The sequence below is a fragment of the Labrus mixtus genome, chromosome 3, assembly GCF_963584025.1.
Source record: "Labrus mixtus chromosome 3, fLabMix1.1, whole genome shotgun sequence".
In the NCBI taxonomy this organism is placed as follows: domain Eukaryota; kingdom Metazoa; phylum Chordata; class Actinopteri; order Labriformes; family Labridae; genus Labrus; species Labrus mixtus.
In genome coordinates, this window is record NC_083614.1 from 26,431,170 (window position 1) to 26,454,875 (window position 23,706).

Genomic DNA, 23,706 nt, shown 5'->3' on the forward strand with positions numbered 1-23,706 from the left:
GGATTAATCGGTCGGGCTCTACAAAATATAGTGATAGAAATCGAAGAACAATGGTTGGACCAATGTGAGGGAATAAAGAAGGTCAGTAACATATTCTGTTACAAAACTTAACATTTAGAGCACAAGTACGAGACACAAAACTGTCAAAACAGATAGCCATTACGTTAGCTGCACTATTTTCAAGTTAAAATATTGATATCTTGCTCCAGTGATGTGATGATTTCATCGCACAGGTCAGGATGAGGATATATCATATTTGTGCTATACAGAAGGAAATTCTGGAGGATAAAAACTTACTGAGGCATTTCATCTGTCCAGTCCATTCACCATTGTTGCAGGTTTTATAAGGTTCGCCATTCATGGTATATGAACTCTGACAGCCATACTCAACCCTGTCGTTGTGTCTGTACTCAGAGCCGACACTGTTCTTGGTGTCTCCATTTGCAAGGGGTGGTGGTCTCCCACAGCCTTCAGGAGCAGCAGGAGCATCAGCAATAACAGAGAAAGGCATTTAGGAGTGGGGTCAGGGAGAGGTTTAGAGAGGCTAAATTCACCTTCAACAGGGCGCTGAGAGAAGCCAAGCGTCTTTACTCTGAGAAACCACAAACTGTTCTCAGAGAGACGCCTGCTCAGTCTGGAAGGGTCTCAGACAGCTCCCCATGCAGCTACAAGCCTAACCCCCCCCCCCCCACTCTGTGAGTGACATGTGCCTGGCCAACAACCTGAACCAGTTCTACTGTCGCTTTGAAAGACAAATGGGACAGCCAAGAAAGCATCCCTCGTAAGGCCTCCGAACAAATGAAAGAAGTTTGTCACCAAGTTTTATATTAGGCCTTAACTGTATTTCTTTTCTGGAATCCTTACTTTGGTGCAGGTCCTGTCATGGCAACACACAGTCCAACATTGCAGGCCTAATAGTTAAGTTCAATGTACCACCCGCAACATTAACATAACAAAAAAACATTACATCTTGATACAGGCAACGTAAAGTAAACTATGTACTTTTGTTGTGTTAATAAGTAATGGTGAGTATTTTGGTTAAAATAAATGGAACAAATTGCTTAAATTTAGGATAGACAATGTTTTACCTAAACTTAATGGGCCCACCAATGTGGATGGGTCCCAGAAAGCTTCCCCCCCCCCCCCCCTTATGGGCAGCCTTGGACACTAATAAAGTTAGAACTTAACCAGTATCAATGTAATGTACTGATCTTATGGTATCGCAAAATCTTTTTTTCATAGATGCACAATAAATTGTAATATTGAAAATGTGTCAGTAATCTAATTAAACTACTCCTGAACTTATCAAAATCTTTAAAAAGCTTACTAACAAATGTCAAAATTGAACTGATGTTTAGAAATACATAGTTAGATCTTTTACAACTGGGTAATAATACTTGAGACAATACAGTGCATATGTAAGTCAACCATACCTCTGATTAACACTAGTCCTTAAGATTATATCAAGACATACAATTATCATTGGTGTTTTTGAATGTCCCTTTTCTGATCCACCCCTCTCTCTTTAAGTTAAAAATTGCAACAACAAAAAAATTCCATCTTACCATCCTGTGATAAGGAAACTCTCACATTCCCCCACAGCTGGAGAAACAACAGGATTAAAGTCAAACGCATTTCAACCTACAGTGAAACACACGAGTGTAGCCCTTTTGATAAGCTCTGTTTTCTCTGCAGAGTCCCTGTGTGTTTTCCCTCAAATGCAGCACTCTGGGAGCAGTGAAACAGATGCATTCAATGAGACTCAACAGCGGACACTGCTCTCTCTCTCTCTCTCTCTCTCTCTCTTTCTCTCTCTCTCTCTCTCTCTCTCTCTCTCTCTCTCTCTGCTCACCTGCAGAGTTTTTTTTTTTTCCTCAAGTAGACAGTGGGTGTGCGTGAAGCGCAGCCAGAAACACAGGCATTGTGACTTTGTAGCGTTTTTGTATAATATTTTCAAAGTAAAAGCCATCTAGTGCTTCATACATTGATTGGACCCAGGTCCTGACCTCCTTGTCCTCAAAGCAGGTTACAGCCATGCTGGCGCCCCCAAAATTGTTCTCTACTCTTATTATTATTCTTATTAAATTACTATTTTAATCTCTATTCTGGTGAATTATGGTGAATTTACGTTCTTCTCGTAGTATTTCAACTTTATCTTGTAACATTAAGACTTTCATCTAGAAATCAAATTTTTCACACGTTAATTGTGAAATAAATCCATCCAGTCCTTTGTTTGTGGTCTGCATAAGTCTAACAACACAGAGAAAAATGCTCTCCTTGTGACATCACAGTGGGCTAGTGGGAAAAAATCCCCTCCCCTCCCCTTGTATCTCCACCCATGGACTCCACCCCCAGCCTAGAGCTAAACTTTAGAGCAGGTCCGCCATTTTTATTCTCGCTACAGAGGAGGGATGTAAACCGGGAAAACTCAGGGGGGGTTCATTGCATTTATAGAGACACACACACCAAAATGGAGCATTCTGAGAGAGCTGGTTTATACAGGGTCACAAACCTCCTCTGGTGCTTGATTCATGTTATATTTTGATCAAAGCACAGCACAGATGTTTCATTTAGACCACAGGAGACTGTTTGAAAAGGTGGATCATATGTCCTCTTTAAAGCATTCCTTTTTGATAAAGCTTATAGTTAGGGCTGGTGTAGGTATGGGCCACCTCCTATAGTTACAGAATGCTGCTATAGGCTTAGACTACAGGGGGAACACCTTCCGCTGCCTGAAGTCCTGGCAATTGTATGCAAATCAGGCTGTATTACTTTCCAAATGGCTTCGTTGATTAACAAAGTGCTGTGTTTAGTGTGTCATTAAAAGGGACAGAATGAATGAGTTGATAACTTAACACTTATCACTGATATTAAAACTAAACAAGCTTGAGACCTAAACAAAACTATAAAGGTTTTAAATCCAGATTAAACCTCTGACTCTTCTTCTTTTGTTGTTTTCTTTCTATTTCTTTTGATTTTTAGGAATGTTTTGTACATTTGTTCTTAATGTCATGCTTAGTCTATAATAATGTGTTTTGTACCTTTTTATGATTGTAACAGTCAGACTTGCACGAGCACAAGCACGCAGGTGAACAACGTTGACAGTCTTTATTATGAAGAAATCCAGAGTTTCATGGCTGTTTCTGACTAAAATGACTCAAAATAAGCCACAAAGTATCTGTCATGTTCTCTGATGTGGGGGCGCGGTAAAGTTTACAGCGCGTCACTTTTATTTTTTAAATGTATTTATGGCTGTATCTGATTAAAATGACTCAAAATAAGCCACAAAGTCAGTAAAGTATCTGTCATGTTCTCTGTGTTGTTCTCTGATGTGCAGACACCTGTTTGTAAACTGAGCACGCGTCATCATAACATAAAGCCATGCATGTGCTGTATTACGACGTTATGTACAAGAGGTAAGCGTGCTTAGGTCCGGTTTGTCCCCATCACCCATCCTCTGCCAGGTTTTAGTTGCATAGACTGTTTTTAACACTGGTACTTTTTCATCTTTTAATGTCCTCAGACTGAGAACAACAAGTTACTGTGACGTCTTTTGAAGGAATTCAGTCTCATGTGTTCACAGCAGCGTTGTTTTTTTTTTAAACATGAATCATTCATGTTGACATAAAACTTATTTTTGCTTGCTCAGTCAGTGACTTTTAATCTAATTGCTTCATTGACTGGTTGCTCCATGGGGGGATTTTTTTCTAATGAACTTTGTACTGTACCAGCTCTGTTCCAGCAATATTGAAATCTGTTTGCTAACTGGAAGCCTAATGTTTGCAAACACAAACGTAACAAACATTCAGCATTTCTATTTAACTTGAACTTTTGGTGCCATCTGGTTAAAGTGTTATTTAATGTATTTGATTATAAATGCTATCTGACGTGTGTCCTTTAAAACACATAAGGTTACATCATTTATATAATAGTTGCAAAGCAAACTTCTTTCGAAGATTTAAGTAAAGTTCCTGCATAGTGCAGTATCGCTGTGTGTTTCTATGCCTCATGTTGTGTCCATGTGGCTTGTGCAATCCCACTAGGCAGTCCAATGTTGCAACCCTCAGTGCTCCCAGAGTGCTGCAGCTGAGGGAACACACACAGGGACTGAGCAGAGAAAACAGAGCTTATCATAAAGGCTACACTCGTGCGTATCACTGCTCGGCTGTAGGTGGAAATGCGATCGACTGTTATCCTTTTGTTTCTCCAGCTGTGGGGGAATGTTAAAGTTTCCTTGTCACAGAACGGTAAGACAGACTTTTTAAAATATTTGCTTTGCAGCTTTTAACTTAAAAAGAGAGAGGGGTGGATCAGAATGATATCAATGATAATTGTATGTTTTGATATAATCTTAAGGACTAGTGTTAATCAGAGGTATGGTTGACTTACATATGCACTGCATTGTCTCAAGTATTATTACCCAGTTGTAAAAGATCTAACAGTCTTACAGTTTGGGGAAAACTCTGCGTCTGTAGCACGCAGCTGTTGAGAAGAAATGTCCAATAACTAATTTGTTCCTCCATTCTGTCTCTCATCAGACTGTTCACAGCTCCCAGATATTCCTCACGCCCATGTCTCAGACAACACCAAAAAAGATGAATATCAGCAAGGAAATGTGATTCGCTTTACTTGTGAAACAGGATATATATCAGGTCCCCCCATCAGATATGTGTGCTCAGAAGGCGGCTGGATAGCAGTCCATGAAGGAACCTGCTACTGTAAGTTAAATGTTGATTCTTTTGTTCTCCTGGGGCGATCTAACCGGGGTAGTCAACTTACAACACAAGTGAATTGTTTAAAAGCTTTATTTCAATGTATTTTTTAAACATCAGTTCAATTTTGATTTTTGTTAGTAAGTTTTTTAAAGATTACTGACACATTTCCAATATTACAATTTATTGTGAATATATGCAGTATATGAAAAAAAAGGTTTACAATATCGTTCACTTTTAAATGTTCACTTGATGAGTCCTCTTCTTCTTCTCTTTCAGTAAAGCCATGTGAACTTCCTGATGATACTCCCAACGGCTACTATGAAATAATCAAGGGTGAAGACTTTGTTTTTGGAACAACGATCAAATACTTTTGTAATAGAGGGTATGTGGACCTACGATAACACATAGACACACTAGAAAACAAATGGTAAGATTGTAATTACAACCATATCCAAATTTAACACATTATGTTGTCAAACACCTGAGCAATAGTGTCACAGAGAGGTTCCAATACTTAAACAAACAAGATATATGAGGGCACAAATGGCAGTATTTACCTGACACATTGTTTGTACCCCCTTGGTAAATAGGTAAATACTCAGATTTATGGTTTTAATCCAGTAATGTTTTATCACTTTGCAGGTATCAGATGGTGAGCAAGGATGACACAAGGACATGTTTGCTGGACAGATGGACCAATCACGTGCCAATATGTGGTCGTAAGTCTTGAAAACGACAGCAACAAAATTGTAAAAAAAAAAAAAAAAAAAAAAGTTCTGGCCAATGAGATTTCACACTCCTTGCTGTGGGAGGACTTAGGCTCAGCGTACACAGCACAACCGACACTATGAAAAATGTTGTCTGAAATTGTACAGCGACAACAATACATTAAGGAAGGTGTCAGGAGCTAATGTTAGCTCAAAGGAGGTTGAATGGTAATGTTAGCTGTTGTCAAACCAAATAACCTGAAATACAGCACTACAACGTCACAACAGCGTTTAAGAAGAAAATGGCCACTTCTCTAATATCAATCAATCAATCGTTCTCTTTTCTTTTCCTTTATCTACCTCCCTGTGTTCACTCAGCTGTGAGCTGTGAGCATCCGTCTGCAGATGGACGGATTACAGTAAAAGGTTTTAATGAAAATGAAGAGCTCATACTTCCTGACCGTTTCCTCACGTTCAGCTGTGATGATCCTAGGACTTATCTTAACGGCAGTTCAGTGCTGATATGTGGTCATGAAGGGGAGTGGGACCATCCATTTCCCACTTGTGAAGGTACAAAAAATAATTATGTGATACTTAATTCTAGAGCATGTGTAAATACACTAAAATGACTGCATACATTTACAAACATAGAGCATGTAAAACCCCAAGTCCACTGAAACTTAGTTTTTAATTTGATTACATCTGTTTTATTCTTTGCAGATATAACTTGTACTGTTGGCGAGACGGATCCCCGTCTCACTGTAACTGGACCAATCATTGCAAATAAAACCGTTAACGTTGGACATAATCTACGGTTCCAATGCGATGATCAATACTCACTGGAGGGGCCAGAAGTCATCGAATGTTTACAAAATGGGCAGTGGAATAAAGCCTTTCCAACATGTACTGGTACGTTGACTTCCATAGGAAGTGAATCCAATTCATGTGTGTTTCTTTTCCAACGGCAGATTTCATGTTCAACATTTTTAACAATCACATGAGAGGCAGTGATGTTGGACTGAATATCAGCACTTCTTGGCTGTCCCATTTGTCTTTCAAAGCGATAGTAGAACTGGTTCAGGTTGTTGGCCAGGCACATGTCACTCACAGAGTGGGGGGGGGGGGGGGGGGGGGGGTTAGGCTTGTAGCTGCATGGGGAGCTATCTGAGACCCTTCCAGACTGAGCAGGTGTCTCTCTGAGAACAGTTGTTGCGGTTTCTCAGAGTAAAGACGCTTGGCTTCTCTCAGCGCCCTGTTGAAGGTGAATTTAGCCTCTCTAAACCTCTCCCTGACCCCACTCCTAAATGCCTTCTCCTTTTTCTGCCTTAACTGTCAGTTACAGTTTAGCTCTGAACCAGGGTTCATGTAAGGTTCATCTTCATGAGAGGGGAGTCAAATCCAAACAAACCAAAATATTGTTGCAGAAAATACGTTTTAACATGTGACTAATCAATTAAAAGCATTTTTTAATGAATATTTATTCTACAGTTTATATGTCAAAGACCTTTTGATTTAACAGGCTTTTTCCCTCATGACAGACAGATGCAAGTTCACAGTGTTACCACCCGGCATACGCATCACCCCTCCTCGACCACCTAACAACCAAGTAAGACAAGGACAAAAAATTAACTTTGAATGTCCCAGCAATCGGCACGGACACGTTCTTCGAGGGAACAAGACGGTTGAATGTTTAGCTGGCGGACAGTGGAGTGATCAGTTCCCAACATGCGGACGTAAGTCAACTTATTCTTTATCTTTTTTACTCCAAGGGGAAATGTTGAAAAAAGATGATCCATGGCCTACTTTCAGGTGTTTCCTCAAGTATGATGCAAACTCGGAGTGCCGCCACCCTACCCTTAGGCCACAAAATGTAGTTGCAAAATTTTCTGTCACTTCCTATTTACGTCTGATATCGGTTTTTGAAAGGAAAATATGTCATAATTGGATAAAATGGTAATTAACTTGCATTTTCTCTGTTATTGCTTATGCTCCTGCAGCTCCTGAAGGCTGTGGGAGACCACCACCCCTTGCAAATGGAGACACCAAGAACAGTGCCCACTCTAAGTACAGACACAACGAGTGGGTTGAGTATGGCTGTCAGAGTTCATATACCATGAATGGCAGACCTTATAAAACCTGCAACAATGGTGAATGGACTGGACAGATGAAATGCCTCAGTAAGTTTTTATCCTCCAGAATTTCCTTCTGTATAGCACAAATATGATATATCCTCATCCTGACCTGTGCGATGAAATCATCACATCACTGGAGCAAGATATCAATATTTTAACTTGAAAATGGTGCAGCTAACGTAATGGCTATCTGTTTTGACAGTTTTGTGTCTCGTACTTGTGCTCTAAATGTTAAGTTTTGTAACAGAATATGTTACTGACCTTCTTTATTCCCTCACATTGGTCCAACCATTGTTCTTCGATTTCTATCACTATATTTTGTAGAGCCCGACCGATTAATCCACAAGCCGATAATAACGGGCCATATTAGCATATTCAGTGACTATTGGTATTGGCTAACTTTATCACATAAATAAGTCGATATTACTAGATTTATTCACCGGTCACTAACCTTTTATTTAAATTCATTGTATCACACTAGCAGTTCTCTGTCACTAGCAGAGGGCGCTATATGGATTACAACAAGCATCATCACTCTCCAGAGTGTCAAGCGGTGACGCACATACAAGTGACCATCTTTTCTTCATTATATACTTTTTCCACAAGTGTTTGATAACTGCCTTTGGGGGATCAAAGTAACAAATGGTTATATCTATAGCCATCTATACAGATCAAATATCTCATGTCGGTCGGGCTCTAATATTTTGTAACCAGACCTAGCAGTAATTATTAACAGTATGCTGTGCAGTCTTTAGGATAATCATAATGCTGTTTTTTTCTGTTATGTCTTACAGGGCCCTGCACTGTGACCAGAGAAATCATGAATAGATACAATATTCACTTCAGTTACTCTAATGACGAGAAGCTGTATGCACGTCATGATGAGGGACTAACATTCAGTTGTAACTATGGAAGACAACGTGTCAGTTTACTGGGTATGCGTCAAGTTTGTAATGATGGTGTTATGCAACTTCCCTCCTGCCAGTAAAGTTTTTGTTTTGAGGAATTTACATTATTAACTAGAGGACACAGCAGGCAGGATAAAAGATATTCTCAAAATGAACTTCTTCTGATTCTTTTGTGTCTTGGTTGTGACAATTTGAATAAAAATCAGTGTTCACTCAGTTGCTTTTCTTCTTCTTTCAATCAAGTACTAATTAAGAGAGACACTATATTCATATTTCCTATAGAAAGAGAGAACGAGGGAGATTAATCACAAGCTGTTGAATCGTCCTGTCTCAATAAGCAGGAGGTGGAGCACCAGGGGTCGAGCAAACTAGTGAAACAATTTGAGAGAGATCTGTGTTGGCCAAAGCAAAGCATTGAATCAAACGAGAGACTTCATATACAGAAAAGACATAACATGGCTGGGGAGAGGCGGACTTCATGGACTGTCAGTTCTTCAAACAAAGCTGGAGGTAAGATTTTAACTGTCATGTACATTTGAGAAGTCCATCAGACCTGTAAGGGTTGCGTTTTGTCGCCTGTCGCCATTACGACTACCCTCCCTTGTCTCTCGCGGTTATTGTAATCACACAAGCTTACACCTGATCCTTTCATGACGTAATCGTCAAGATTTTAAATCTTACTCTCAAACATGTTTGATATTTATCGGGGCAGCCGCCAATGCACTCTGAGCGGATCAGGGAGGTTAAGATCGGATCTTTATACCACTCACGCTACACAATAATCGGGGCAGATAGTTGGTTCAGCCTCGAGTCAGGAGCACCCTCCTAGATTGTCGGGACGGGGGAATCGCAACTCAAATCGGCCCGATTATCCTGCAGTCTGAGTGAGCTGAGCTGAAGTGATCGTTATTCACTTTTACAAAAATTGCCACCAAATCTAGTGATGTCATGGTTGCTGACATCAGCTTATGGTCATCACCAAGAACACAAGTTGCAGTGCAGTAACCACAGGGACAACACCTGGTTTTACATCAATGTAAAATATTAATGTGTGTACTATCCCTTTAAACCATATAAAATCACCTCTAAATTAAAAACTACACACAGAAGCTGGCTGAAGGATGAATAAGTAATTTCTTACTAAATTTATAAATCAAAAGAAAAGAAAAGGTCTCCTTTAACTTAAGTTCTTCTTCACCTTTTGTTTTGATGGTATGATGACACTGTTGCCAGTAAAGCTTTGGTTGACTGGAAGTGACTTGAGCCTGCTGGACAAACATGTTAAAGATTAACCATGGGAAGAGCATTAGATAAGGATTTTTAAAACAGTGAAGCACTTAATAATGACACATAACTTAACTCTTTTCTTTTCTCTACTGAATGCTTTGGTTTTCAAAATAAAGCTATGACAATTCTAAAATAAATAATGAAACAATGGACTCCAAGTTACTGTAAATTACCGCTTTCTTTTCTCCAGAGAGACATCTGAAAAACTTGATTCAACAGATTTTTTGTCCCCTTTCAAAGTAAAACCAAATTATTGACCATGTCATATGAAAGCATATTTATGTCCTTGACCTTTGATATGAAATTTCCAGAGAGTCTTTGATTATTTTTCCTGCAACTTAACAAGAAACATGACGCAAATAATTGTGTGTGAGTGTGTGTGTGTGTGTGTCAGGGGTTAAGGGAGGACTGAGCCGTGTCCATATTTCTTAGACTGTTTTTATTTCAACTATATGTGTTTGCACTGCACAGTACATCTTTAATCTGTGCAACATTTACTCAGCCACAAAGATATGAATCACAAGAACAAATACTCCTGTGTCTTTACGATGAGAAGCTTTCACCTTCTTTGGCTTTTGATCCTGTCGCTGACCTTGAACAAATCTTCACAACAAAATGATAAGAGTCTCCCTGCACAATATTTTTATTGAATGCCTGGTTTGTGCCTCAAAGCCATCCACACTTTGATCTATCTAGAGGTATAAATGTGGCTCTGGTTTCTTCCGGGCTTCAGAGTCAAATGCGGTCATCTTTTAAACGTTGAAATTTAACCGTTTTCTTCCTGTCGTCATCAGCTTACGGCCATACCACCCTGAACATGCCCGATACTGCCCCCTACTGGGCACAGGTAATGTTAAGATGTTGTCCTGTGTTTTAAGGTAGATAGATAGATAGATAGATAGATAGATAGATCAGGAGTGTCCCATAGCTCACAAGTTAGAAAAAAAATAGAACAAACAGAGAAAACAAAACATCAATATTAACTTAAAAACTGCATGGATATTAACAGATAATTAAAATACTAAAAGTATTTCTATTCCTAAATGCTTCTTATAATGGCACACATCACCAGGGAGTTAGGAAGAGAAACAAGATAGTCAACTGCATGGTTTCAAAGAGGATGTTAAATCTAGAAGTGGACAGTTTTAGGAGGAAATGGAGGAAATCAGAGTAAATGGGATGTAGCATACAAAACATTTAGGCTAAGCTATGTTCCATTTTCTGTTCCTATTTTTGGCTCATTTGTTTTCTTGAGTCCTACTTGTTTTATATGCTTTGTATTGTCTGGCACTTGTTTTTGCTTTCATTGCACGATTACATTCTGCAAACACAATAAGTAAAGTACGGAGCCCCTAAAGGGACATTGGCAGAAAAAATAAAAATATATGTTTCGCGTGCGCACAAGAAAGTTTCGCGTGCTCACGAGAACGTTTTCTAGTGTGCACGAGAAACTTTCGCGTGCGCACCTGAAACTCTTTCGGACAGCTCCAGCTCACAGATTGGTAACAGACCAATTAGCATAACCTGTTAGGCAGTATGGAGGCAGAGGTGGATTTATTTACTTTGCTGAAAACCCGAAATATACCTGAAAGCACTATTAACCAGCTAACTGATGATAAAGTAAATGACCCTGCTGTTAACTCATTTCATGCTCGTAAGGTAAAATTCTAGCCAATAACTAGCCAGCTAATGCTAGCCAGACCTGTAGTATTGCTTAATATGTAAATTATGTAACCTGAAACTTCACCATCAAACACTCCTTGACAGACTTGCCTCCACTGGAATCACTGACACACCCTTGCACTGGTTTTCATCCTATCTCTCTGGTCGCACTCAGTTCACTCAACTCGGAATCTTCAAATCCAAGCCATTTCCAGTCACTACCGGTGTTCCTCAGGGTTCTGTCCTGGGCCCCCTTCTGTTCATCATCTATCTCCTTCCTCTTGGCCATATCTTCCGTAAGTATAACATCCAATTCCATTGCTATGCGGATGACACCCAGCTCCACCTATCCACCAAACCCACCTCCTCCCTCCTGCCCACTTCCCTGACTGATTGCCTGCAAGAAATCAAATCCTGGTTCACCTTCAACTTCCTCAAATGAAACAGTGACAAAACTGAGCTTCTCCTCATCGGCACCAAATCAACAATCTCCAAACTTGACAGTTTTTCTCTGGCTATTGACCACTCCTCAGTTTCTCCTTCCCCTCAGGTTAAGAGTCTGGGTGTCATCCTAGACAGCACACTATCATTCCAAGCTCACATCAATAATGTCACCCGGTCTGCTTATTTCCATCTATGTAACATTAATCGCCTCCGCCCGTCCCTCATTCCCAGCAGTACTGCCATCCTCGTCAACACCCTGGTTACATCCCGCATTGACTACTGCAACTCCCTTCTGTTTGGTCTCCCTCTCAAGTCCATCCACAAACTTCAACTGGTCCAGAACTCTGCCGCTCGCATCATCACCAGAACACCCTCTGTTAATCACATCACCCCTGTCCTACAGCAGCTTCATTGGCTCCCGGTTAAACATTGCATCACCTTCCACAACCTTGCTCCACTTTACCTCTCTGAACTCCTGCACATCAACACACCTACCCGCAATCTCAGGTCTTCTTCTTCCAATCAACTCACTGCACCACCCGCCCGCCTGTCCACCATGGGGTCCAGGGCCTTCAGCCGCTCTGCCCCCCACCTCTGGAACTCCCTCCCACCACAAATCCGTAATATCGACACTCTCTCCATTTTCAACTCTCATCTCAAAACACATCTTTTTAAACATATTCATTATTTAGGCATATTCAGTCTGATCATTCTCCACCCGTTCTCATAACTCCTTTACATCCTGTACATTTGTGTTTTTTAATGTTAATTTTATCGTTGTTTTTTTAAATCTCTGCTCTGTAAGGTGACCTTGAGAGTTTTGAAAGGCGCCTTTAAATAAAATGTATTCTTATTATTCTTATTATTTATTATTAATAAAGCGATATAACGTTAGCTGCATTAGCCTGTACAATGTGTAGTTTGTCAAACGTCTGACATATTTTCTGATTTTTCAGATTGACATTAACGTCATAAATGTCATGACTGATGAGGAGTTAGGACAGTATATCGTCAGGTATGGGGACCGGCTTGCACTCAGAGCATTTTGTCGGCAGAGAACTGTGACAAACGAAAGGTCGGGTGAGGAAAAAACAGTTAAGTCTGCTCTCATGCAGAAGATAAGAGACAGACTACGGGGAAAACAGAAAACTCCTGATGCCCGGCCGGACACAGCATGTCAGTCTGTTGGGAATAGACATGCAGCCAAAGACACCCGGCGGGTTGAAATGGGATGGCTTCACTTTGATGACGGTGATTATCATCAGGTGCGAACAAGACATGGAGGCGGAAACATCTTTCTGTCCAGAAGACAGTCACTATGGGAGAGCTCCTGGAGACTGGTAAAGGCCTGTTTTTCCCAAATGGACGTTCTTCTAAAGGACCAATAGAAGACTTGAAGTTTGATATTCGGCTTTTTAGTCACACCACAGTACCCCTTGAAAGCACAGTGAACCAGCTGTACGAACAGACTAATCTACGAATGCTACGCATCTACACCTGCTCCCGGAAAAAGCAAGAAGTTTCCCCTCAAGATGACTCCATCGTTTTGTCTGACTCATCTTCGGACTTCGAGCCCACAGAGAACAGGCCAGTGAAGGTAATTTCCCTCTGTCATATCTAATCAAATATTATATTTAACATCATAACTAGAGGAAATGGTTTAGTGGATTGTATATGCAGGTATCTATATAGAGTATACCCACTTACTTTTCATTCTCCTTACGGTATACACACTTCTAAATAATAACCGATTACTTGAAATGCAAAACAAATGTTTTATGTAACTTGTTACAACTAAAAAGTAATAAGATAAGAGTGGTGCATTGCTTTGTAACGCATTACCCCCAACACAGCTATGAATGAGGAATAGTTCACTCAAAATGCATCACTCTGTTGTTGCCTCAGCCTGTAGTTTGTTGGCCGGTTAAAATAATAAAGTCTGCTCCTTTTTCTGTGGCTGATGGTAATTTCACAACAATCCTTACTTAAGTCAACCAGCCGATGCTGAGTGTCAATGTCCAAATACATAAGGCCATTTTTTTTGGTGAACTAAATATACAAGTGCAGTCAGACATGTCAGTGTTTATAACAGAGGGCGTTTATCCTATGCTGGATGGGACACTTAAAAAAAAAACATTTTGGGGAAAAATCAACAATATACCCACTTGTTTAGGCACCACTACACCTCTGGATATATGTGTACTGTAGGTTTACTATGTCCCAAAACATGCTAGAAGAACTGAATGCATGTATTAAAGAGGCTCTGGATTATGCCTTTCTGGAAGCAAGTGTAAACCAGGTGTATACTTTATGTTTCAACACAGGAGCCGATTTAGCACTGTTGGTGTTGGATTCATTTTTTATCCCAATTTATGATCTGCTGATATATGAAAATGACCAAGTAATTAGTTAATGCAGTTAAATTCTTCTGTTAAGGCTTAAAACATGGGCTGAAAATGACTCATGAACAGCTGTCTTGCAAATGCTGTTTTACATTTTTTCTCTTCGTATGAATTCCATAACTTACCGCCGTCTTTATGGGTGATGGGATTTGTTAGTTCTGTCACACCAGCCTAAGAAACAATGACTTTGATATATGATGTAAAAATAATGCATTTATTTTGTATTGTTTTTCAATTGTAGCTCATTTAATATGACTTATACCTTAGCTGTTCAGCCTGCTATCTGTGGGTTGTGTATTGTACCTATTGTACTATCACTGAGACTAACAATATGGTCTAAACATTATATCCAATCTATTTGAAACATGAGTTTGTTTCAATTTATGTGGTTGATAGAATTGCACATGCTCGAGAATTGTTAACACAATTTGTAAATATGTGCCCAACTTCTCCTTTCACTGCTGTGCAATAAAAAGTACAAAATATCTTGTTTAGAACAGTTTGACTGCCTCTTCCAGCACTAACTTGACCCATAATCTTCTGATCTGTCTAATCTGGCTAATGTCTTTACAGACCAGGAGGAAGCTGAGACAATCATTGAGGACCAAAACCAAAAGATATAACTGGAATCCTGCAAGTGATCAACAAGTGGATCAGCCAGACAGATCTTCCGGTTCAGATCTAATATCAAGTGACTTGATGGATGAAAGAAATGAAAGCGTAATTTTCAACAGAAATAACTGCATTTACAGATAGTGACATATACATATCACCTGTGTTTCACCAGTTCTCCCAACATACAGTAAACATCACATGGTTATCCAATAATGCAGTCTGAAAATACATGTATCACTGATTAAACATTCTAATTAAAAAGCAATTAATATCAGTGAATGCTTCCAATTAGACTATACTAGTCCTTATTTTGTTTGTCCAATTTAACTCTCTAAAAACAGTGGAACTCAATAATTTAATTTAAACAAGTTGGAACAATGATTTAGGCGTGCAAGTTTAAGTTAAACCTCAGTTAAACCAAGTCTGCAGCAGGATTAACTTAAACTCTAGACATGGGGACCTCTAGTGGTATAAAGTTCCATCTGCAGGACACATACAGTAAATGAGTTTAAGGGGCTAAATGATTTTGTTCTTGTAAACAAACCAACATCAATTCTAAATTTAAACCAGAGCTGAGCTTATGGAAGTAGGTAAAGTTTTTGAATTTGATGCCATATTAAGTAAATATTCGTAAACATAACTGTTGAAATTAAGGTTTCTTTCATCTCATGTATGTGAAAGTAGCCATAATGGCTCAGGTTAGATAAATCATAAACACATCTGAGGTAATGTTTCTCATTTCATAATCAACAGGCTGGGGAACCAAGCAGGCAGGCAAGACCATCATCTCCTGAGATGTGTAACACAGAGATTCTGAATTCAGTATGTTTAGATAACGTTGGCAGTCATACCCGTCAGTTACCAAGCAGGCATGAATCTGAAGATGACTCTTTAATTCATGAGTCAAATGGAGATGCAGACCAGTTATTCTATGATGGGTCAGATTCCTCTGTTGCCCTTGCCGTCCAGGAATCTATTGAAGACTATGAAGTATGGACCCGTCTGAAAACAACCCATCTGTTGGTGATAATATTGACCAAGACTCCACCCTTCCCTGGAATCCACATGACCTCAACACTATGCAGGTACAGTGTGAAACTAAGATATTTTGGAAAAATGCTGCAAAAAAATGTATCTTCATGATCAATTAATGTCAGACTCAATTTTATGTGTACAATGTCCAAAAAATATGAACTGCCATCACCGGTTCCCCTGATTTCTGAGTTAATGGGTTTAGATTACTTGTTCTATCAAACACAAGGTTCAAAACTCAAACACATTTGGTTCACTTTGATATAAAGCTGCAAACTAATAAACAATGTCATAATAGAAGTAACTTAAATGATACAATGCATTCATTGTCAAAGTTGCTAATTTATTTTCTTTCCGTTGATTAATTCATAAATAATCACATCTAACTACTTTTTTTTTAAATCTTGCAGCATTCTTCACTCAATGATGGACCTGCAACATCAAACAGTCTTCCAGGATCACCTGTCCATTTTGAAAAAGAAATCCACCATGTGACATTAAGACGAGTAAACATAGTTCAAGATGTCCTGAATATCTTCATGGACCCACAAGTACTGAATGTTAATCTAAAAATGGAGCTAACAAATGAGAAAGCAGTGGACAGTGATGGTGTGTCAAGAGATGTGTACTCTGCTTTCTGGGAGCATTTCTTGGAACAGTGCGAGGGCGAAGATGAAAGAGTGCCCAGGCTGCGACCCGACTATTCAGAGAAAGAATGGGAAGCTATTGGGAGAGTTTGGTTAAAAGGATACCTGGACCACAATATCATACCCATCAGACTTTCACCATCTTTTATCCTTGCTTGTTGTCAAGGAGTTAGTGCAGTGGATGAAGAACTCTTGATGATGTCATTTTTCAGATTTGTTTCAGTGTCTGAGCGAGCATCTGTTGAAAAAGCACTACAGGGCAACATGGATGAAACTGACGAAGAAGACTTGCTGGACCTCTTCTCAAGAATGGGCTCACACAACCTGCCCTCTAAAGACAACATGCATGTTGCTATTTTAAGGTTGGCACAGAAAGCTCTTCTTCAAGAGCCAAAGTTCATAATTGACTGTTTCCACTCTGTTATTTACAATGCCATGTCAGCACTCATTACCAAAAACAACATAATGGAACTTTATGAATCAAAGAGACCAACTAACAAGAAAGTGGCCCAGATGATAAAGCCTTCGAGTGAGAAGGCTTTGTACTTCTCTACTACAGGGAGATGGGTTAAGATCAAATAAATCATGTCCAGTCATGTGATTTATTTGATCTTAACCCATCTCCCTGTAGTAGAGAAGTACAATGTTTTTGTAGTTTTATTACATTAGTCAAGTGCAAATTCATGATTGATATTATACTCTCATTGTACAGTAAGAGCTTCTGTGAGTATTGTACTGGTAAAAGCTGAAAAATATTGCGCTGTTTCATCATTGGTTACAAAACAAGATAGCTTGGGAAAAAAACAAATATTAGTTGAACCTGCTGTAAATTGCAATTTGTATTTAGATGCATGTAGATGTGTAAACATACAGAGGTTGAAACTTTGTTCAAAAGTGAGGTTTATTGTTTAATGAGTAAGAAAGGTGTTCCTTTATACTTTAACACTTTTTTCACATGTCACATCATGTTTACGTGTTCACTGTTATCCAGAAAGACATACATGTCTGCATTTAACAAAATTGTGCCTGTTGGGCTTGACTTTCCAAATTGCTACCCATGGCTAATTTTCTTGGAGCCTCATATGGAAATATGCTGCGGTCAGGGGCAGAATATTGTTCATCAATAAAATAGTTCACTGCCTCATTCATATCCACTTGTTTTTTTTTGTTGTTGTTGTAGTTGTTTTCATTTGTTGTATTTCTAATGTAAAGGCAAGTAAAGATTGACAACACTCACATATACATATAGCACTTTGTGTATACTTTCACCACAACTTACAAAAAAAATCTGGTACTTTCAAGTCATTTACCAAATGTAGGCACAAATATTCTCTACAAGGAACCACTGGTAGGTGCAACTTTGAATGCCCCACAGTAATATTGTTTATGTTCATGATATCTGTCACTGTCTCTAATGCATTTAGCACACAGCCAAAGATCAGTCCTTTCTCCTGGGCAACATAGTCCAAAGTCCCAAAGATCACTTCGGACTAGTGGAGAATTAGCACGTTTTGCTCAGCTGTATACACGTGCAGTTTCAACCCAAATTAGAGGGAGGATCTGATCTTATCCCTTAAATGCAGGTACAAATCCAAGGCTTGATAAGCATCGGCTGGAAGATGCAGCTGTGACTCCACCATCAGAATGTTGCAGATGTTGTAAATGTCTATGTCACATGGCACTGCTGGTCGGAATGTACAGTTACTCCGACACAACTGTACATCGGCTCTTTCTGCTGGGGAAAGGCAGTCATTGGTTCCGTAGAGCTCTGGGAACATGTACATAATTTTGGGTCGACCACTTGGTACTCTGTCGTTCTTTGATGGTCTGATGACATGCGAATCCCAAACACGTGTGGTCTCATTTAAGTTGTCCTGCATAAAAAGTGTTTGAGAAAGTAAGAAAACCAAGTGATATCAGTCATTCAATTAGATATTGTCATGTGGGTCTTAGATAAAATATAACATTTTAAATGAAACCTTAATTCACGATAATCAAAACAGCCAAGAAAGTGAACTGATTAGGCCAAATAGTACATTCTCTGTATGTTAAAATAATTTGTACTGTGATCATTAAATACTGAACCTTGTATATTTTCTACCACACTAAGCCTACCCTGTTTCAACTTCAGGAACATATTGTATGATTAACGTATACAATAAATTCCAATTCAACATTTTGAGTGATTAAAAATGATCTGTAGCTGTGTGTTCTCAACTGGTAAGAGCTTCAGTGGAAAACACTGTATACCATAATTGTTATTTGTATTATTGCCTTGGTTTTTGTTTTTGGTCACAGACATCGGCCCTTAACTTGTTGGAAAACACAGGACAGCCAGTAGCTGCTTTTTTTTAGTCCTGGTCCTGGTGGGCATCTGCCCTATGTTTCAGAGGTTTCCCTGCTAAAACACATCATCAACATGATGAGGTAATGATTCAAATCAGTGTGTTGGCGCAGGGAAACTTCTAAAGCATGCAGGACTAAGGCCCACCATGAACTAGAAACATTGGAGGGCCTTTTGACAGAAGACAATCACACAATTATTAGTGGTGGGGTTCTTGATAAATAATGGATATGCATTATCATCATCTAACACAATTCACATGACATTTTTAGCCCCTAAACACTCATCATATTTACATGAATATAGCCTAAAAACGAAATATGCTAATTGGTTAGAAACACGGAAGGCTTTAAAATAGAAACAAGTTTAAAAAAAACATCACAGCATGATAGTACATTTTTGTCTTACCTGGATTATGGACTGCGGTCAAGCCAGCCGCTCCTCGCTTTTACATGGTGAAGTGAGCCGCCCCTAAATTTGAAGTGCCCACGTATTCTGATCTTTATGGTAAATGCTCCGGACTCCAGAGCGAGCAGAGAGAGGGAGCGATGAAGTGAAGTGCTAAATGCCTAGGTCTTACCATAAAACTGACTATGAGATATATACGTGTATGAAACGTGTATTCATAGTCTCATTATCGTGATTTATGAGGGACTTTGACAGTGGATTTCTCAAAAAGTACACAGTAAAAGTACTTCATAGTACCTGTGCATGTAGTCTAGGACTTACTAAGTCCAACCATATCAGAATAATTTTCTACTTATGGAAGAATTTCTTTTTACAAGACATCAAAGTCATAAAAAAAGACTCATTATCGTGATTTATAAGGGACTTTGTCAATGGATTTCTCAAAAAGTACACAGTAAAAGTACTTCATAGTACCTGTGCACGTAGTCTAGGACGTACTAAGTCCACCCATATCAGAATCATTTTCTACTTATGGAAGATTTTTTTTTGTCTGGAAAAGGAGATTAATAACGGGTCAAAATTGCTCTCTCTGTCTGTTACTCCTGCTCGCTCTGCAGTCCGGAGCATTTACCATGAAGATCAGAATACGTGGGTACTCAAAATTTAGGGGCGGCTCACTTCACCATGTAAACTTGAGGAGCGGCTGGCTTGACCGCAGTGATTATGGCCATGAAGCAAAACTGAATTAGACATTTGTCCAAAAAAGCACCGTCAAACAAACCCCGTTCCTTCAGATCAACAAACAGAGCGATGTAAAACTCCAGTGATTCCCTTCTGAGGAAGCCCCACCAGCTCTCTATCCTCTGGTTAGCCGTGCTTGCCCCTTCAATGTAGCTGTCGATAGCAGACGTGTCCTGTAGATTCCGACGGAGAAAACGCTGAAAGTCTCGGACTTTGACATTCTCCGTACCCCGGTCGCCTCTGACAATCCTCGGACACCCCCCTTGTCTCTCGACTGCCTCCATGTAGTAGCCTCCAACTATTTTGGGGTCACTGCTTGTTGTAAATTCAATGCATTCATCCAGACGATTTTCCGCGAAAATTCGTCAATGCAGCCGTTAATACAGATGCCAAATGGCTTCAGTTTGTTGTATGAGTCCAGATGCCAAATATAATTGGGTCCTTTGGCAAAGTAGCTTCGGCGATGCAGCCGTCTTGTTCTTCTGAGTTCGACACCTCTTGGGTCAAGTTCTTTCAGGATTAAACGTACGTCTTCTTTCCTGGCGTGTAATCCATATTCCTTGCATTTTGTGTACAGCCATCTGTACCCATGGAGTTGGCCCGATGTTTGTAATTGTTCATTAATGAAAGCTGTTACCCGATGGAAACAGGTGTATCCCTTGCGCCGAAACAGATGACAAGACTTTAACATCCGTTTTAAAATGTCTTTCTGAGACAATATAACGATGACGGTGCGCAAGCAAAGCAGTTATGTCCTTGTAATTAAGTCCAAGGTTAAAATATAGCTCAACTAAGTCCTGCACTGTCATTTTTATCACAAGAACACAGAAGGCTAAGACTGGCTGGTTTCCGTTGTGCACCTGATATCTCGTGCGCACGCAAAACTTTCTCGTGAGCACCGGTTAGTTTCTGGTGCGCACGAGAGAAACATATATTTTATTTTTTTCTGCCTATGTCCCTTTAGGGGCTCCGTAGTAAAGCAACGGGAAATTCAAAGTTCATGTTGATATCGACACATCAATTGAGAAACAACAACCTCACAACAAGCTCAAATTTGTACCAACGTGTTGTAAGTCCAACCTCGTGATCACATCACTGTGTATATCTATCCGTACCCATTTCAGCGATCCAGTGCTGGGAACACTTTGGTGTGTTTGGTGAACTTTTCTGCCGAGGCTTATTTGTTTACAAATTTGTGAATTTCCAGCGTGTAGAAACTCTTATCTGTACAACTCGGCTCTAAGAGGACAAAACATGGACTCAGAGCAGAAGCTCTCACAGACATGTTTTGGGGAGCTCTGAGGTTTATTTAAAGTTGTTGAAAAGGAGGATACTTTGTGACCTTTAAGGTGGGAAAGTTACATGTTGTTGCTTTAATTCTTTTTCTTTGAGTTATACAACAAGGGAGGTGTTTATGAGATGGGGAAATTAGTAGAATAAAGCTTCATAAAATCATTAAAAAGGTTCAATAAATGCCTCAAATATGAGCGGAATAAGTCCCTTTGTGTTGAAAATACTTTTTCTAAGAGGCGATTTAGAGTATGATGTTGAATTTAGAATTTATTTTGAAAAACAGAAGAGTACGACTGAAAGGTCAAGTTCAGTGACTCTATTGGCTGAGGAGATGTCAGACAGCTAGCAGCGACACTGACCATGATTATAAACATGATGTAAAAAAAACAGATGGTTTTAATAAAATTAAAAAACCATTACAGTTGTTTAGAATTTATAAATCAGCTACAGTGGCCAAAACAGTTTTAGTAGCAGACTTAACAACATAAAATGTACCTCCAAAATAAACACTAAAGAAATAGCTTCAACTTTAAATTCCTGCCTGTTTCACATGTGAGTCTTAAAGGAGATCACACTTCAGCGGAAGTGTTCTCACAGTGTAACAGGAATTAACTCCACCTGTACCGTCCTCTCCCACCTTCTCTTAGTGCCCATAGGCTGCCTCAGGCCACTGCCGCTTGCCGATGGAGATGTGAAGGAAAGCTTGAAACCTCTGTACAGGCACAATGAAAGAGTTGAGTACGTATGTCAGAGATTTTACACCATGGACGGGAATCCTTACAGAACCTGCAACAACGGAGAATGGACTGGAAATATGAGATGCCTCAGTAAGCTTTAATATGCATCCTTTTTTGCACCTATGGACATTCACTGATGAAGGGATGTCAGAGTGGGGTTGCTACACACCGCTAAGCAGGGAGCGTATCGGAGCGGTTGGGGGTTTCGTTCTTTGCTTGGAGGTGCTCGGTCACCTGTCCAGATACCACAGATACTGGTGACTCTTGAAATGACTTTAAAGTGTGCCAACATTTGCAAACATAAAGGTAAAAAAATATTCTTAAATACTACTCATTTCAGTAATGAGAATAATTCAAACAAAGTAGGACATTTGGGAAATAGAAGTCAATACAGTGAAGTCAAAAACAGAGTAAAAATCTGTGTACATCTGAGTGTGTGACAGCTGCATCAGAGGACGCTAATTATACCTGATGAAGGTCGGTCCGACCGAAACTTTGTTATGTCAGCATAAAGCCAGACGGTGTGTGGGGGCCTTTCTCATTGTCCAAAAATAGAACGTAAAATGTTTTTAAAAAAGAAAAGTACAGTTAAAAAAATTAAACCTGAAACCAGGAAACACCCCCTTGCTCTCTATCCCTCTTCCTGCATCTTATCCCATCTCTCCCCCTATCCCTTTCCAAGCCCGGCGCAGTCTAGGCCTGTGAAGACTGTTTCGTCATGAGCCGGGGATCCGGCCGAAGATTTCTGCCTTTTAATAAGGCAGTTTTTTCTTACCACTGTAACTTTTGCTGCTTTGCTAAAGTGCTCATGATGGATAGGCCGGATCTTTGTAACATAGCAATAAGTAAGGTCTTTTACCTGCTTTTTGTAACATAACAATGAGTAAGGTCTTTTTACCTGCTCTTTTGTAATGTTAACAGACAAAGAGTAAGGTATTTTACCTGCTTCTTGTAAAGTGTCTCGAGATAACACTATACAAATAAAAATTGATTGATTGATTGATTGATTATTGACACTATACGAATAAAGATGGATTTTTGATTGATTTATTAATTCATTATGATTGTTTTTGTTTTTGCAGAATAGCTTTTTATTTAAATCAAATTACTTACTTTTTAAAAATGTTTTTGTTGAAGTATTTTCTCTCATTGGATGAGAAGTTTAGAAAACTTTGCACAAAAGGAAAAAAGTCCATTGGATGTCATTATACTTGCACTTAGTGTTGTAGTCAAGACCACAATAACCAAGACCAAGACATACCCGAGACCAGAGTGCTCCGAGACCAAAACAAGACCAAGACACTTAGGGGTCGAGACCGAGTCAAGACTGAGACAAAGGCAGGGCGAGACCGAGTCCTTCTAATCACAGAAATGATGTGGAGAAAAAAAACAGATCAGTGGTGGTCTTCAATTAAAATCCTGAATCCACCCAGTCTGAGACGGAGACAAGACTGAGCAAAAATGCTTTTGATTCCGAGACGAAACCAAGACCTTCAAAAAGTGGTCTTGAGACCAAGACCAGTCTCGCGTACTACAACACTACTTGTTCTTGAACAGTTGTGTTTTGTGGTTTTCTTATAATGAATTTTTGAAAGATATAAAAAGTAATAAAGTATATTTGGAAATGTCGTT

At 39.5% G+C, this 23,706-nt stretch overlaps 2 protein-coding genes across 2 annotated transcripts in view; one reads left to right on the forward strand and one right to left on the reverse strand.

Moving 5' to 3' along the window:
- LOC132971987 (complement factor H-related protein 2-like) overlaps nt 1-23,706 on the reverse strand; it is a gene marked incomplete at its 5' end in the record, with an annotated part of 30,166 nt that overhangs the window by 3,754 nt on the left and 2,706 nt on the right. The window contains 2 exons of the mRNA XM_061034817.1: nt 298-468; nt 9,058-9,069. Coding sequence (XP_060890800.1) covers nt 298-468; nt 9,058-9,069 — 183 coding nt within the window. The remainder of the gene's footprint in view (nt 1-297; nt 469-9,057; nt 9,070-23,706) is intronic.
- On the forward strand, nt 4,067-8,678 carry LOC132969134 (complement factor H-like). The gene is made up of 9 exons (XM_061034310.1): nt 4,067-4,247; nt 4,539-4,718; nt 4,992-5,097; nt 5,358-5,434; nt 5,801-5,992; nt 6,143-6,331; nt 6,961-7,155; nt 7,420-7,599; nt 8,349-8,678. The coding sequence occupies exons 1-9, from the start codon at nt 4,178-4,180 to the stop codon at nt 8,540-8,542; spliced, it is 1,383 nt and encodes a 460-aa protein (XP_060890293.1). The 5' UTR covers nt 4,067-4,177; the 3' UTR covers nt 8,543-8,678.